This window comes from Cyclopterus lumpus, chromosome 4, assembly GCF_009769545.1.
Source record: "Cyclopterus lumpus isolate fCycLum1 chromosome 4, fCycLum1.pri, whole genome shotgun sequence".
NCBI classification, from domain to species: Eukaryota; Metazoa; Chordata; class Actinopteri; order Perciformes; family Cyclopteridae; genus Cyclopterus; species Cyclopterus lumpus.
Genome location: NC_046969.1, coordinates 13,563,008 through 13,581,972, shown reverse-complemented (window position 1 = coordinate 13,581,972; position 18,965 = coordinate 13,563,008). Strand labels below are relative to the sequence as shown.

General features: G+C 39.9%; 1 protein-coding gene across 5 annotated transcripts in view; it reads right to left on the bottom strand.

Moving 5' to 3' along the window:
• Positions 1-18,965, bottom strand: part of rabgap1l (RAB GTPase activating protein 1-like) — a 98,271-nt gene that overhangs the window by 36,094 nt on the left and 43,212 nt on the right. For all 5 annotated transcript variants that reach the window (XM_034530451.1, XM_034530453.1, XM_034530454.1 and 2 more), the window contains one exon: positions 4,444-4,557. In XM_034530451.1, the coding sequence (XP_034386342.1) occupies positions 4,444-4,557 (114 nt within the window). The remainder of the gene's footprint in view (positions 1-4,443; positions 4,558-18,965) is intronic.

Sequence of the window (18,965 nt, the reverse complement as noted above, 5' to 3'; positions counted from 1 at the left end):
TCAGACGGCTGGATTGTTACCATCTATATGCCTGGTTTCTCATAACCAATAAGCCCAGGATTGTTATACTTATACGTGTAAGACTTTAGAGAAAACGTTTTAGACAAATGTGTAAGGTATTATTACTATAATAATATAATAAGTGATAGTATTAAGAGAACGGTTTCATTTCATAAACTGATTCTGCAACAATCAATTAGTGATCATCTGTGCTGTAAACGTGTCCTTGAGCAAGAATAATTAATATGTGAACAAAGTTTCACATATTAATGTCTATTCTATTCAAAACCCATCGGTACTAGCTGAGAGGGAAATTGTGCCAGTGGTAAAGGAGAGCTAAGACCACATTATCACTGCAATATTATTGGAAGGCATTAGTATGAGGGCTTTACAAACTACATGTAAGGTGGCGTGCATGCCTTTATTAGACAGACAATAGTATAGCGATAACAGGATGTCAGAGAGAAATAGTAAATGACACGCAGAAAAGGTCCACGGCTGGATGAGAACAGGGGACGTTATTGTTCATGGTTGAAGCTTTGGCCACCAGAGAATCCTGTTCATAAACTTTTTTTATAAGAATAAGATGATGGACCATGTAAGAATATTACAGCTCCAACTGTTAAGACTTTGCCGCCTGAGGTCTCTTTCCATGGGTTTTTTTGTGATACATCACTGGCTCAGTGTACAGAAGAGACATGTTCTTGTTTGCGTAGATCAAATGTCAGCGTCAGCTTCAGAATAGGAAAGGATGCAGCAGAGCAAATCTGTACCCTGCTGGTATTGTATTTACAAGTACACACATTTTGATCCAGGTGGCGGTCACCAGGATATCAACTAGTACCCTGAATAATGTGGGCATGAAAACACTCTGATTACTGGGAAATGCAACATTAGCCAGGTTGATGAGGCGTTATCATGTTTGTCCCTCCCCCATCCTTGTTTAAGTTTTGTTTCCTTGGAAATAGAGCAGGAAATCTCTTTATCTGAGAGTCACAGGTTTTGAATCCCCACACCAGCTGAAAGGATAATGCTCCCCTGTCCCTGAAAACCCAGTGTCAGAGTCTTGAGTGAGGCAGTCAATCCCGAACTGCTTCACCAGGTCTTCTGAGGGACCACGAGAAGAGGTCTGAGGCTGTGCATCGAGAGAATGAAGCATATTATCACTGAAAAAGAGCATGGCACTCAGGTGACCTTCCCTGGAGAATAAAGGTTAAAAAATAAAAGACTCCAAGCTTATTAGTGAGTAGGCTATGAAGATGAATATAAACTTTGTCCTGGATTCTCTGTGCCTGTAACCCACTCATGCCTCAAGATCCAACCAACCTTATCAGCGGCAAATCTACATGGATTTGCATACAAATGAAGACTGGCTCGCCACTGACCTAGTTGGGTCCAGACTAGATGCTAACCCTCCCTGACAGGTTCTCCCAGAGCGCTGACCGGTCATACTCTACTTCTGTAGCGCCAGGAAAAAGTTTTACTTCATCATTCGAGAAAGAATTTGATTTTACATTACATTACATTACATTTAGCTGATGCTTTTTTATCCAAGGCGACTTACAATCATGTTACATTCATACACTGTAGACACAGCTACAGGGAACAATTCAGGGTTAAGTGTCTTGCTCAAGGACACATTGACTAGGGCGGGGATTGAACCACCAACCCCCTGATTGAAAGACGGACCTGCTAACTACTGACCACTGACCCCCCAATGAATAAACAAAATACTTCTGAGATATCCATATTTATGTTTAATGTATACTCTCTATTCACTCCTTTTATCATATTCAGCTTCGTCCTCAAAGGTTTATATTTATGACCAAAATCTTTCTTTTCCTCTGGTAGATAAAAAATATAGCAAAGAAAAAAGAAATGCTTTTGGCCCACCACTGTGCTTCCATTAACACAGCTGATAGCATTTCAGGTTACGTACAGGTGCAAATGATCTGAAATGTATCCACTATGTAGGGCCCTTAAAAAGTATTGAATAAAAAAGGTTTTGACATGACATGTTTTCTGTAAATGCACGACACCTGTCAAAAACCTCTATTTAATGCTGACTATAAAGTAAATGACTGAGTGTATATCAGATAAGTATATAAATAAATACATAACAACAATAAATCATTCAACTTGTATACTGTGTGTATTATAAGTGTGTGTGCCTGGCTAGCTAAGATGCTTTATCAACATGTAGATTTCTGAGAACACTCGCTGTCCAGACTTGACTGAAGTACTGATTGTTAATTCAACAGATTTATGAGTCGTCTGGCAAATCTGCTGTTAATGAACAAACTGAATAGGTGTTAGAACGCTCTTAGTTACCCAGTAATGATCAGTATTCATCAGTGAGCTATTTTGTTGTCTACGATTATGTAGAAATTTATTCTGGAGATGCCATTTTTGAGAACTACACAAAGCATATATATAGAAATCGCACCCAAGCTTAGTTAACTCTTAATATATATAAATATATAAATGTATATGATTATTTGATTACTTACTAAAATCATACATGCTGATTTCACAAGTACTTTCTCTGTGATAGAGCTGTTGGATATTTTGTAGGGCAAAGCAAAGACGTCTGTGCATAATAAGTTGTCTTGGTTGAGTTGGTTGACAGAGATTAAGAGTAGCTTTAATACATTACAGTAGTGCTGACCTTGGCTTTTGTCTGAATACAATTTACCTTGTGTCTTCACAGGTAATTACCTCAGGATGAGTCCACAGGGACCCTCTCATGATTATTCTCAATCATTTTAACATAAAGGAGCATCAACTGCATGTGTTTAATGGTACCAGGCTTACAAAAGGTCAAGGGGTCTACGTGGAACTTTTATCTGATTATGAAACAGACTTGATGTAATAATAGTGCCTCATTATGACCTCCATAAGTAATTGAGAACATCAGCGAAATGATAATCTATTTCTACATAGTTATTCTCAAATCTTGTAGGCGCCACAGGGGTCGGATTGGGGCTAGATCCAACGAAATCATGCAAGTTCTCCTGCAGGAAAATCCTTCAGCTCAGACTGCAATGGGGTCTCAAGCAGCAAAGCAGCCCGCCTCAGACAGACCCAGATCTGGCTTTGCTGCCACCTTTGACCTGCAGTTGGAGCCTAGGCCCGAGGTGGCGAGCTTAACGCCTGGCAGCAGCAGCTCCTCCTTAGCAGTGCGCCATCCGTCCCCGCTGGGAGCCAATAAGACACCATACTGGCCATATTGCTGGGCCAACTGGAGGGAAGGGACGCATGGGAGAACCAGTGCCAGAGCCGAGCGGGGTAGACTGCCAGACCCTGCTGCAGTTTTTTAAAGGGACATTTGTGCTCAGAAACACAAACCATTACGTCTCCAGGGCAACAGCCAAAATCAGAATACGATGAAAGTTCCTCGTAGAAACTTTGAGTGTCTTCTATCAATCAAATCACCTCTTTATATTGTTACATCTTTAATATAGTACAGATAGCTTGGCATGTATTTACATTTTTACGAAACAAAAGAGCATCACTAGTCAAATTTGATTTTAGTTTTTATATATAGATATATTTGTATGTGTGCCTCTGCTAATGGTGTGCACATTTTCTTAGACATATTTGGCTGCCACCTTTACTGACAGCCTTTAAATAATAATAATAATTATTATTATTATAACAAGCAATGCATTGAACTTGCAATCCTTAGTAGATGGCAATGAATTAATAAGAGTCGTTAAAGGGATGCCTCTAAAAGAGTCCAAAACTAAAGCATTTAAACGAGGCTGTAAAGAGTTGCAAAATAAGCACAACATATTCTGCAACTGAATGGTCTATTTCTTGTCTCAAATTTGATATTTAGAAAGTATTTTTGTCGGGTAATTTTTGAGAAATCTGCCACCTACATAACAACAACCATGTTTTTCCCCTTTCAAAATTGGAAGAAAAGATCAATCCGGTATATCATGTGGGTTCATGTTGATGTCTCAGTAAAGTAAAGGCGGACACTGTCATTCATATTTGTAGAGCCAACTAGAAATGCCAAACAAATACCTACTGAGCCTTGCCAGACCAAAAAGAGCAAGAAGAAATCCCACTTTTTTTAAATGTCCGGCTTCATAGGAAATGGCACAAATTGTACAAGGTCGAGCGCACATTTCAGAATTAGCTTCTCATCTCACAGCGCTTCTCAGCAGGAAAGTTTTCGAAAACGTTTGAACACAGCATGAAAGAATGTGTATTGAGATTTGCCTTCTGTTCCATGATACCATGGAGAAAGTGAGTTAACACACAGTACTGTATGTATATCCCAATGCTAATTGTATCAATATATATATATATATATATATATATATATATATATATATATATATATATATATATATATATATATATATATATATATATCTTGATTACTCGACTCGAATGCCCCTCCACAACCTCAATGTCATATCTCAGGATCACCTTGCAAATCTTGTACAGTGAATCCTGTCCATCTCCGTCAGAGTCCTTGAAGTAGTCGTGTGCAGGGAAGGTGCGGTGAATGTCCCGGGTGATGACACCTTCCTGAGCCGAGTCCTGCAACACACATGGATTGAACGCTTTAGACAGGTGACCAAATGTGTATTGGAGATTGTGCAAGTTAAGATACTTCAAATCCTGATTTATACACTTGTTTAAATGGATTCATGGGATGACAAACAGCATAAAGAATGTTTCAACTGAGCACCCACAACCTTTCTGACTTTTACACTGATAATGCTCTTACATATTTTTAATCTGTTTGTAAATGTTTATACACAGTAGAAAAGAAGGCAATGGTTTCAACTACATCAGTCCACAGCTATGATTCAAAGCTGCAACACTGCTATGTCACTGTTTTTTATGTGTGTGTGTATTAGTGTTTTCCCTATTCCTCCTGCAACAGCACTCCCATGGCCTCAGTCTCTTAGTCTGTACTGTCTAATCCACAACCACTGCAGTGTACACACACATACCAAACAAGCCTGCTTGTTTTCGTATGCGCTTCTCACTCACAAACACATACTGTACACACACACACATAGAGACAGAGACAGAGACAGAGACAGAGAGAGAGAGAGAGAGAGAGAGAGAGGGGGAAGACTGGAGCACAGCATTCTCCAACAACTCACTGTAAGCTGCAGATAAACCAACTCTGATCCTGCCTGGCCTTGATGTGTGTTTGTATTTCTCAGAGAGAAAATGGGTGTGTGTAACTCTCCTTGTTTCCAGACAGTAGAGAGAAAAGAAGAAGGGAAGCAGTCTGATGCATGGTTGTGGCAAACATTGCAACATATAATGCTCATATGAGGCCGTCCCAGGAGGTCCTTCAATGCCCCCATGTATTTGTGAAACTCTAATAGATATGGCTGACTGGATTGAAGTGGTTCAGGCTAGCAGGAGATTGCTTGTACAATAATGAACGTTTTGGTGACACAACCTGAACACTAACTAAAAGACACTGTACAGCTTCTTAGGGTGTTGGTTTTGGGTTGTGCTTTAGAGCGGTTAGTTGATTAATCAATTGGTGGATCAATGATTTTGATGAATGATTATTGTTTTGAGTTATTAATGAATTAATTAAAAAATATTCTACCTATAGCTTTGGGTTTTGGACTGTTGGCTGGACAAAATAAGACATTTGAAGATATTTTATGGACCAACCGATTAATTATTATTACAAACCTGGGATTCTGCCGTTTCTTAACCTTAATCCACCACAGGCCCCATGCGTATATTGTATTATATAACATGTACATACAGTTTTAGTGACTCATGTTCCATTGGCATTTGTGTAGCTTATATGTACATCTTTTTCACACACACTACTTTTATCTTTATGAGGAAATGCATTGATATAATAGCCCCTTACTCTAACCTTAACCTTGCCAACTAGATGTATCTAAGATGGACCTTAAAACAGGCCTTTAAACATCTGTCACTAAGTGAGGACAGGCCTAACCCAAACCTGCCCTTGAAGCAAGTCCTCCACCTCAAAATATAATGATTTATGTTATGGAGATGTGCTTTTACCCCAAACGAAAGACGAGTCTCCACAATGTGACTAACAGATGTGTCCCCACAAGATGGGTAAAACACGTCTAGACTCTCACACACACAAACACACCACACGATGGAAGCTCCTGGCACAACTGTATGTAGTGCTTTAATGAGATTTGTAGTGTGGAGGTGGTGTGTCGTTCTGTGTATTATGTGTTAGAAATGGAACTAACAGTTTTACATTGTGTTTCTTCTGCGGAACAAAAAAACTAAAACTGATGCAGCTCTTTAGGAATGATTTTTAACCGGTCAGCAAAATAAATGTCCTAAATGGGAACAGATTAATAGATCAAATTTCAAACTTAAAAATCATATTTGAATGTAAAAAATGGAACGGATACCTAAAAAATATATTTTCCAAGACAGTAGGGGTCGTCTTACATTTAAGGACTAAAACAATTAAGTCATTAAAACAATTAGTTGATAATCAGCAACTATTTTGATAATAGTAGAATAAGTGTCGTCGTATGCTATAAACTAAATACCTTTGTGTTTTGAACTGTTGATTGAACAAAATCTTTTTGTGAGTTTTTCCCTATTTTATGACGTTTAGTAGACCAAAAGATGAATCACTTATCAAGAAAACAATGCTCCCTATTTTTGTAAAAAATGAAGTACAGTACTAGACTGAAGATTGAACTTCAAAGACTAATTAGGTGAGAAACATTAACAGGAGAATAGAGAGTAGAAGACGACCACACAAGGAACCATTTCATTAATTACTACGCAAGGAAAAACATTACTTTTAAAGTAGTTATAGGCTAATGATTAATTAAATACCTTTTGAGTAAGCCCATCAATAACAAACACATTTATGACACTGTAATTACTATGGCAACATCAGCTAAGACCAGCAAGAATCTGGTTGACAGTGAACGTTGTAAACACTTTGATTTAATAAACCATGCATGCCTCTACTAATTAACAGCCTCATTACTCAAAAAAAAAAAAAAAATGAAGAGCGGGCGTCCTCTACTCTGCTTAAGCTCCGTCCTTCCTCGTCTTGATCCCATTCTTTCTCTATTAATTTCCCACTCCATATTTCCCTTTACTCTTGAATCTACTTCCTTTTTCTACTTCCATATTCTCCTCTCTATTTGCTTCTTTTCCTAACATACCATGTCTTTCTTCTCTTCCCTATTATATACTTCACTTTCATCTTCCTTTCTCTGTTCAGCTTCATTTCCTTACCTCCTTTCCCTACACCTCCATGTGTCCTCCGAAAAATGTGCCCCATCTCCTCCCATTTTCAATGCAGAAAGAAAACACACAAAGATGTTTAAGCCCTATGGACTCCGTGTGCAGGCTTACAAGACCAGCCTTTTCTCCAACAGTGATTCTTGACAGTTAAACAAAAAAAAGCAGGTTTTTGTCTGTAATGTACCAGTTTTAATGAAGATTACGATATTCAAAACATGCTTTTATAGTACTTGTAAGTAATTTTCTTTAGCAACAACTCTATCAAAACAAAATAGTAAATGGGTTTTACTTTTAAAGTTACTAATCTATTATTGTTGTTGGAATATTTGACCTAAAAAGGATAAAATGATCATTATGTTAGCTTTGTCTCCACAGTCCCCACTCTACTGCAGGGGATATGCAGCACTACTTCATCCAGCTGGTACTGTGTTCAGTGAACCCCACTTTGAAAAATAACATTGTAAGTTTGTTCAGCGATTAACAAAGATGCAGTTGCCCATCAGTGTCTTCAAAGTTCTTTTTTTATGGTCCAACTGAGCTGATGAATGTACATCTGTTCCAGAACACACATAGCAAGAACAGGAGTCAAGTGCTGTGTGTGGATGTGGAGTGTAAATGTATGCGAATGCTGAAGCATGCAGCTCTTTGATCTCTGCAGGGAGGCTGAGGTGTTCAGGAGGAACTGCAGCCTCATCAGCAGCATCAGTTCTCTGTCACAGTGCCCCAGTTCAACATCCCTGCAGTACACTGCTAGCACCAACACAAAACAAACGGAATAAACCCTATACCCTATATTCTATGAGCACAGGTAGAGTGCCCTCTGATACCGGTCTGCCCACTCACTCCTGCCCTGAACATTTGCATACTAGTAATTGGCTAAAAGGAACAGACCCACTGATTCCTCACAGTACCAGCTGTCAAACCTTAAACTTGCATCAGAATGCCAGAAACTTAACACGCTTCATAGAGACACGGTCAGAGGCTTAATGGGGCCAATACAGATGTTTACCCTTCCTGCCTTGGCTTGGACAGAGTGTCCAACACCATAAGGCACCACCAGGTCATCATCCTCAGAAGCAGGAGAGAGAGCTGGATGTTACATTACATTTAATTTAGCTGACACTTTTATCCAAAGCGACTTACATTCATACACCGTAGACGCAGCTACGTGGAACAATTTGGAGTTAATTGTCTTGCTCAAGGACACATCGACATGGGCTAGCAGAGCCAGGGATCAAACCGCTGATCCTCTGATTGAAGGATGGACCTGCTAACCACTGAGCCACAGTCACCAGTCAATGCAGTTGTCATTGAGTGTGGCACAGCTAGAAGCAGTGAGTTCAGCATCATCACACGTATCGACATCATCAAAAGGATCTTCAGCCTGAATATCTTTCCTCCACCACAAGTGAATCAATGGAAAAGACCGTGAGGGGATCAAGAAGGTTGTCAGCGATGCGTTTGTTCCATTTCCAGAGAGGGGTAAGAAAAGGACAGAGTAACTGTGGCTGCGATAAGACCATGTCGGGAGAGGCAGCATCATATCTAAAGAGAACAGAAGTTGTTTCTCGACTGCAGGTAATCCTCTTAGATTTCATGTTGCCCTTTCAGTTGATGAAAAGAAGTGGATGGTGGTTTGCGGTGCGATGATTTATACAACCGGTAACAGAAGGATTGTTGGATCCTTCCTGATTGGCAAAACCAGTACATGTATATTTCAGTAAGCTGCTCCGATGGAGTGAGAAGGAAATCCTATAGAGTGTAAATCGGAGCTACATACACATATTTGTGTGTATGCACTTGTATCAGCAAGCACGCACATAAATATACACTGATCAATGCATGAAAGCACAAATGTCAATGCAATAAAGTTTATTCAAACACACACACAATCAACTTTTGCTGACCAACATACATACAATACACTGCAGGAGTGTGACACGTCAGCACAGACTTTGTCAGCAGATGACATAATAAATATGAAGGTATTCTTCAAAAAAAAAAAGCATTAGCGCAGGCAGGGCGATTCCATAAACACAGTCCACCATCTGTCTGAATACAACATACTGTCTGTGTATTTGTCGGTGTCTTTATTCTGCAGTATTGTGTGCACTCGTTAGATTTATCCCCTGGTGGCTTTTAAACTAACTGACTGAAGGCGGAAAACAAGCCAAAAAAAAGAAGACGGAAATACGAAGAGGAGGAGTGGGAGAAGCAAAGAGCAAGGAGGGAAAAGAGACAGATCAAGACAGATAACACAGAGAGACACGGAGGTTGAGAAAGAGAGAGATATGTACAAAGGGGAATGACAGGCTTCCTCTAATTGTGGCCTGGGGGCTTGTTGGGCAGACAGTCCATTACTCAGACCTCACCAACAGGTAACCTACTTGACACGCGCAGATACAAATACAAACTGCTGATTTGTCTGCACTTCACCTCCACATCCCTTTACATCCATCAGCAATTAATTTAACCACACTGGCCAACTGGTGAAAGCTGCCATAGGTTTACAGAACCAAGAGGGCTGGAGAGACACTGCAGCCACAGAGGAGCAACCCTCCTGCGCCCATTTGGTCAAACCAGGTCACTCATCAATCAGTCTCTGCTGTGCTTTAACTATATGATTGCTAGAGCATGTTATGGTTGGAGTAAATCAAGAAAATAAAAAGAGTATTGAAGGGTACATTAGATTGTACTATTGAACAATGCTTGGCTTGAGGAACTTGAAATACCTGTAGGTCCTGTTTTGAGTGGTTTATTGGACTGTGCAGTGTTTTTTTTTCCTTTGAGTGCAAACAAAGCTAGACATTAGATCTCTAAAAGTTTAGTAGTAGTAGTAGTATTTCTTGAAAAAAAACAAGGGTAACAGCAACAGGAGCAGTGCTGAAACAATTAAATTAACACTTTTGATAATTCAGTTATTGTTTAAGTCCTTTATCAAGGAAAAATACCTTATAACTGCTGGTTCAAGCTATTTGAGTTTGAGGATTTGTTGCTTATTCGGTTTCTAAAACTGTAAATCCTTGGATTGGTAGGAAAATAAGCCATTTGACATCACTACCTTTGGCTCTGGTAAAAATAGCAGACAGACATACAAAAATAAACAATAACGACAAGATAAATACATTACTTTACAAGGAAGCTGAATTAAATGCTGCTTATAAATTAAACCGGTGTGGGTTGCAGATCAGCACATATGTTGTACTTCTATATTGTCAAAACATATGAGAAAGAACAAGCTCCAGTGGCTCGAACTAAAATGGTTCTGCTGCAAAACCAGGAGAACAACGCAATAACAGGGCAGAGGCTTGATGTGGGACATTTTACTGTTAATCACTGCCTTGGGAACTGTGCTTTACATTTCATTAAGCTTGAAGGCAATACAAGCAAACACCTGTTAATTTCTGACAAAAAAAACAATTCACTCAGAAGCTGGTACAGCTGAAATGACAGAGTTGGTCAAGTTGGCTCCGACAGCCGTCAGGTTAAGTCCTCTGTCTGTTTATCTTTCTGCCTACATCAGATCCACTACTTCAGTATTCTGTGATACAGTAGCAGGACTCAGCAAGTCTGTCTCTAAATAGGGAAAAAGTTACCAAGTCTGATCTGAGACTTCCAACCCACACTGGTAATTTTTAAACATGAGACATTTGAAGCACAGAGTGAAGGTGAACGTCAGAAAAATAATGCCAACACGTATGTGTGCTTCACCACACTGCAACATTTTTGCTTTAAAAGCATGAGTCAGTCTGTCCATCATCAGCACTGAATCCTGTCAAAATGTCTTTGAGCAAAATAATGTGCCACCTACCTGCTTTCACATTATTTCTCTATTTCACTCTATTTTCTCTCTGAATAAAAGTGGTAGTTAAATGCTCAAAATGTAAAAATGCAAATGTAGAATCTTAGAAGCAGCTCCATCGTTCTCCTATTTTAGAGAGAGAGAGAGAGCAGTGAGCTCTCAAGTTACCCTTCTCTTTTGACAGTGTTATGTAATTCCCGGGTGTGGAAGGGGCCCAAGGGTGCTGGCTGGTGAGCCCCTCGACAGAGAGGCAGCCACGCTTTGCTAAAGCGATGAGGTGGCAGCGAAATACGCTGGGTTCAGACAGCTGAACACTCAGAGCCCACTAAGTCCTGAAGTGACAGCCCAGCCAATCAGAGAGGGTGCTGCTAGCGTTAAACCGCTGGAGGCAAACATGAAGACAGATTGCTGGGTACAAAGTCAAACTGTTTTTACAAAATAATTACAAAGGGAGCAAAGCTAGAGACAAAACCTAAATGTTATACTTAACAACTCCAGCAACTGCCATTTGAAGGGACACATCCATGACTGGATAAGATAACACAGCCCATAGCTGGAGAGGTGTGTGTGTTTTGTCACTGATGAATATAATGGTGTGATTATTCACACAACAGACAACTATTGTTTTGTCTGATATGACAATACTGTATATGCAGTGTGCAATTTTACCACACTGTTTATACCATGGTAATGAACACCTTTATCTCTGCATCTCTACTCTACAACAATGACAACAACTTGCAACAGAGGCACCACAACCTTGTCTGACTTTCTTCTCAAGACCCACAGTATTAGTGCAGTTTTTTGACACTATACAGAAAATATTAAGACTATACTGCAGGGTAAGACACTTTATCTGACCACCGAAAGATGGACATAAATTACGCGTTAGTTTGAATTTGTTAGCCCGATGGAGGATGTTATCAATATTGTCCATTCCTAAATGTAAAAGCAATGTTAGGTGGATGTAGGAATAAGCAGATTTAGAAGTTGCACCAACAAAATGGCATTCTTGTTTACTGTGTCAATATGAATACTATATATATTTAGTTGAATATATCTTTGGACAACCCAAAACAAATACCACTAAATCCAACAATGAGAAGCTGCAGCACCCTGCTGATACTTGAAGTGTGAGAGCTGAAGGAGGAAGGATGAGAGGGTTACAACAGTGTTAAACCAGAACAGGTTTCTGGACTATAGCCACTGACTGACAATGTTTTGTGTAAACATTCCTAATCTTAGAATTGTATCCCATTAAAATTCAGTGTTTCTTTCCTGAATCGTACTATTGTCCGGGTAGAAAACAAAAACAGGAATCAGCATCATGTCACTAAAACTCAATTAAATCAAGGCGTAATTTATTTGTCTTAGGTGGGTAGGTTAACAACTCCTTGAGGTAGCTTTCACAGCAGGTTTTATAGTAAAACACACTGAAGCTGATGAGAGAAATCATTACACGACTGTTCATGTCTTACTCATCTCCAAATACTGTCAAACCTAATTATTGATCCTATTCTCAGGCTCAATAATTTCTCCCCCAGGTGGATCAATTGAATACGTTCAATGCACCATTTTCAGAAAAAACAAAAGCAAGTGCTGCGCCATCTGAGCCTGGCTTCAACATGAGTGAGGAGTGGTGCATGATGGGCCGTGCTAGACAACACAGGCTGAGATAAACCAGCAGAACTGTTGTCAAAGAGCATTTCTGTTGCAGAGCTGCACCCTGGAACTCCTCGAGCAGAGAGCATATAAACCAGTCTCCAAACTGGTTGGAAGAAATGTCTGCTTCAGTGTAAAGCAACATAATTTGCTACGTTAGGCACATCAGACACATTAAATGGAAGACAGATTATAGTAAATAATCTATTAAGTAGAGAATGTTAAATACAGATATGAAAGGATGGAGAAATGGCTTAAAAAGGCAGACAGAGGTAGATAGGGAGCAAAGAGCAAAGTGGTAGCAGAATGACTGACAGCCAAAATATTAGCTACCCGCTTCATCTTTTGGATGGATGGCAGCTCCTTCAATGGAAGGCCAGTGCTGAAAGTGACATACAGGTTGCCCCCCAAAAAAAGAGGTGTGGTGTATAAAAAAAGATGGAAGAGAGTTTTAATGGCATGGTTAAAGAAGCAGTATGTAAAATTCAGTGGCATCTGGCCCTGGGGCTAGGAGGTCAATAAAATGCTTTCCCAAGCTATTCAAAAGGTCTAGCATTCATGTCCACCCTTCTGGTTTCATAAAAAGATTATGAGTTGAGAAAAACAAACTGGGCTGAATGCGGTATAAACCACAGCTTACATGCAACACAATTTTAAACAGTGGAAGCCATGACCTCTGTTTTAATTTAACAACTATCAAAAATGTAGGTGGTACAAGAGATTGTAACTCTGAGGCTCAAGGAGCATGGCCTGGTATTTGAAAGGGAACAATCATCTTTTGAAACTCCCAAAATGCCAGATTACTAAAGAGATTGTATATCTATATACTGAAAAATGTATTGATTTAAAGTCTTGCCTTTGGTCATGACTCATTCAGAATGTAAAATGGGCATCCCTCTCTGCTGACACACTGGCTGCCACAAACACTCCTCCTTGCTCTTCGTTCAGTGGGACACAGTGAAATAATCTAGTGGTGTGATATTCAGAGGACGGCTGCCCGGTAATTAAAAACCAGCTCCCCCTGAGACCTTTGTCCTTGGTTGCTGGCGAGGAAGTTTCTAGAGGCTTCCCTGGAGGGTTGAGGGTAGGGGGGGTGGGGGGTCAACAGCTGGCCCGCCTGGCAGATTGCAAATTCATCCGTCTCTGTATCGCTGCCGTGGCATTTTAATAGTCCGGCTGGTTCTGCATTTCAATAAGCTGAGTTGCGAGTGCAGGTTCAGTGATCAAACAGAAAGCAAAAAATTTTGCTTGCAGTGAAATTATTGACGAGAAAAATAATTCGACACACCAGAGAGCTGAAGGGTAATAAAGCTGGATTATATGTTTTGTTAAACAGCTTTATTAACTTCTATATTTAAAAAATGTTTACTCGATTAACAGAAAATTAATTACCATTATTGACAAGTAATTTATCATCGGGAAATGACAAACCGTTTCTCAATAAAGCGGCTTGGTGAAAGGGCATGCCGTCACTATTCAACTAGAGCTCAACGCTAACTGTCCTACTTTAAGGGTCAGCTCTTAAAACAAAGGTATTTCTGGAAAAGGCCGTACACAAAAACATGCATGTTAGTTAGTGTTGATATTTTTAACTCCCTGGTCCTGCTTTTGTTTGTTTTATCTGATAGGGTAATTCATATCCTTTTTTGGGTTCTGGGAACTCATGATGGCTATTTTTCACAATTGTTTTGAGGCTATGTCGCTCTGACACTTTCCATTGACTTTTCCAGCATAGATGTCACTCTTTCTTGTGCTCAACTTGAATGTAGTTTGCCTTTTTATTCACTGCAAAAGTAATGTGGTGTTCCCGTCAGTATTTCGAGGATTTATTTAACTAAACAAACAAAAAAACAACACATTTGAAAAGTTTGATGTATTGTTCAAGTCTGTATTTCGTAGAGAACCATTTGGATCTGGAGCAGAGACTCTCTTACAAACACTCTCACTCACACAGGGCATCATTGTGAGAGGTCAGTGGATAAAGTGCATCCCCCCCCAGATATCTGACATTTTCTGTGTGTTGTGGTTTTTTTACTGGAGGATATGTGTTGAGTGTCTGCTATGTGGGGACAGAAGATCCGAAGGGATGATAGAGGTGCAGTGAGGAGAGTCAGACACTCAGCGGGTCGGTCCACGAGACAAGACTTGTGTATGGATGTGTATAAAGTTATATGAATTCCTGTATGTGGAGATGTGTCTTTCTGTCTTTCATTCCACTTGTTAAGAAACACATACACAATACGACATATAGGATACACACACACACACACACACACTGATGCACGGGTTTACCATGGTGCTACTATATTTATTGCATGCGTAGTAACAATTGTGATGTATCAACGGTGCTCAGATTGATCTTGCAGGTGCAACTGAAGGTGGACACTGTCACAAGCAATCCCAAAACAATTATGGTCATTGGATAGTGTCATGTGCGTGTTGCCGCTGCATAGCATGCATCCAAGAGAGAGAGAAAGACAGAGAGTCTTATGACATTTATGGCAAAATTACCTCACAATTGATAAGAAGAAGGAAATGAGACAAATCGTTCGTTCACCACTCATGGTAGATCAGCTGAAAATCGGCCGGTTTTGATCGGTGCATCTCTAATTGTGTTAGATTCAGTGGTGTGCCACAATTTTGTGCCGGTGCGCCTAAAATTGTGCTTTAGTGCTCCTAGTGAAAAACAAGTTAGTCAGGAGAGCACCGCACACACACACACGCCCGCTCGCACGCACGCACGCACGCACGCACGCACGCACGCACGCACGCACGCACGCACGCACGCACGCACACACACACACACACACACTTTTCTTTCCAAATAAAAGTGCACATGAATAAATAATGAAGAAGTCACTATTTTGAAGGCACTGTTAACATCCATTTTAATTGCACTCTATTTATAAACTTAAAATGAACTCGCTGAAACCTTGGTGCTTCTTCAGACTCAGCTAGAGGTTTCCATAGCGACACAGTGGCTCTTAAGTCCTGATGTTCAGTTGTGAAGAACCAGAGAGAACAATGGAGACACTCAACTGTAACCAGAGATGTGGTGCTGGATGGCTGGCAGTCACATCCTAACATGCTATGTGCACATTGTAATGAACACTGCCTTGATGAAAAGTATCCCAAAAACATTGCGGTTGGAAAACCTCAGCACTCCTAGTAAAGTGAAGCAGGTAATATTGTGTTGTAAAGACAAGCTACTTGTTGGATACACACTAAATGGCATCTACGAAGATAACACACTCTTTTATTCACTAAAAAAAGCTGTGAACCATGTTGCCAATGTGTTGTACTGTTTATACTGCTCGTGGAAATAACTGTCTTGGGCTGAAAATACTGTTTGTTATGTAGATTTGATGTAATTTTTGACTGACACACTGGTCTCAAAGCCCAGAAAACACAAGACACAGCCGTGTTTTACTTATATATTTGTTCAGTCTGTCACTACCATCCTCCTACCCTAGCAACAGTAGCAAGGCTAAATGCCCCAGAGGAAGAACTACTTTACACATATCAACGGTGGCCCGAGGCAAGCTGCTGGACCATCACTACTAAATAACTGCCCAACACAGACAGGCCTGGTGTGCTACTATGGTACACACTGCTTCAGGATAGAGAGAGGGAAAGGAAGGAGGGACAGATATGCTAAGGAGCCAAAGGGTTAATGTTACTCTCTCATGGTATTTAATTCAGCTAAAATGCCCCGAGAGAGCATTAGAGAAGTTGGCTGTACATATGCTGGCAGAGCTTCAGTATGAGGTCTGCAGGGAGGTTAACAATAAAAAACAGCTTTGTCCTCCAGTGTTCGTCAAGGTTCCTTGTCGTTGTCCTTTATGTATGGAAAGCTAGACCAAGACTATTCGTGTGAATAATACGAAATCAAGTTTGAAAGGATGAATAACAAAACTAATATTTAGATGTCCCTTTAGTACAGCAGTAAGGTAAGTGGATTGAAGCAATTCCAAAGTCAATACTTTAATGAGCTCTATTCTTTCACAATAAAATCCTTTTCCAACAGGAGAAAGAATATCTGCAGTTCAATGTGATAGCTGTGGCCAGCTCAGTTGTCTGATAATGTTGACCATCGAAGAGAAGAAAGGACAACCCATCACAGTCTGAAATAGACTTAAAAAGACCATCAATTGTCAGCTGGGATAGGCTCCAGCGCCCCCGCGACCCTAATGAGGATAAGCGGTATTGAAAATGGATGGAGACCATCAATTGAGTTTTCTTTGCACCATTACTTTTATAAACATTGATTGATTGTATTAATCAGTACTTACAAATATGCAACAAATGTTGAATAACATGAGTTAATTGTACATGTTTATCACATTACATACAGTGACACAAAGTTAATTCCATTGTTTTGGTTTTCAGACCAGCATTTCAAGTACTGTTGCTTTAATGCAGTTGATTAATAATACACTGACCGAAATGTACACACTTCCGCCTGAAAAAAAGAATATATATATATATATATATATATATATAAATATTTGGAGTGTAATGATGAGTAAAACAATGGTTTCAATTACCTCATTCCTGTACATATACTGGGGTTAAAATATGATATGGTTTAAGTGAATCAATAACTAGCTGCTCAGTTCAGCCAATCTATCTATATTTATATTCTGCCTGTCATTTTTGTTTTGTAAACCGTTAAATATCTAATACTCAAGATATTTTAGCACCCACTGGTGTATAGCATTTAGGGGAAGAAGTAGAAGTATGTTATATTTACTGTATAATCACCTGAAACTAAGAATCATGTCTTTGTTACTATATAATTACCTGTTTAAATCTACATACAGAGGAGGTCCTCTTCACGAAGCCGGACGTCAAGTTTGTAACAGTAGCCGAGAAAGGAAAACACTGGTTCTAGATGGGGCCAATTGTATCTTCACATTTGCACGTGGAGCAGAACTGTAGTTCTGCTCCACGTTTTAGAAGTTACATTTGGTTGCTAAATCCTGCACTTTTAAGGCCACATTTCTCATTCAGATATACCAAAATTCATGTACTTTGGACATTCAATGCTGATACCCTCTCAATGTCTCTGGTGTGTGCACATAGAAGGGATCATAAAGGGGCTCTGGGCGCACTAACCTCAGCCAGAGTGCAGAAGACTGGCAGCAAGGCTCAGTGATGGAGGAGGCATTTACTGTCTCAAACTCACAGTTTGGTATTACTAGGTTTTGAGGGCCTGTTTTTATTTATTAAATGCAATCCCTAGCCCACACCCTTAAAAGGTTAGTTTGGATTATTTGAAGTGAGATTTTATGACGGCCAAAGTTTGCCGGGGCTGGCAGAAGTAGACCACATCATCATGGGCAACTGTGGGTCAGTGGTGAGCAGGGTCGTCCTTCAATCAGAAGATCGGCGGTTCGATCCCCGGCTCCGCTAGCCCATGTCGATGTGTCCTTGGGCAAGACACTTAACCCCAAAATTGCTCCTGTAGCACTGAGTACGGTGTGTGAATGTGTGTGAATGTTAGCTACTGCTGATGTAACCGTAGCTCCTCCCATCAGTGTATGAATGAGGGTGAATGATGTCATGTAGTGTTAAAGCGCTTTGAGTGGTCGGAAGACTAGAAAAGAGCTATACAAGTACAGGTCCATTTACCATTGCAGAATAATGCATATTCGTCACTTTAAAGAAAGGCTCACCTTAAAAAAAATCTTAATCCACGTGTTCTATATTTAGAATTGTGCAACTCCTTATCTATGCTCTCTTGAAAGCCACCAGACTGTTGACAACAGTACAGATAAGCCAAAGTTTCACTTTTAGTTCTGTATATTGTAAATATATCGTACTTTTTTGAAATAAAAAAGGTGGGCCTTTCTTTTAGGCAGCTGAATACATTCTGCTGCTGACCCCCTTCACAGCGATACATTATTTTATCCTTGTGCTGGTACTCTTGTCTGCTTCTCCAAACTGGGAATCTACGGTAGGTAATGCACTGGCTTTGGATAAGTACCTCATTTAACCCAATTTAATAATCTGAACTGTCAGTTTAAACATCGTAGCAACTCGGCTACCTTAAATGTTTACCCAAATGTGATATAAGTCTAATGATATTAACCGTAAAACTATCTAAGATGTTTTGTCTCGATGGAACTATATGAAGAAGTTAATCATTTAAGCGAATGCATACCCAGAGATAGTGATCTGATCCATGAACTGTTTAGTTTAGTCAGTGAGGCTTCCTGCTAAATTACCACAACTTCAT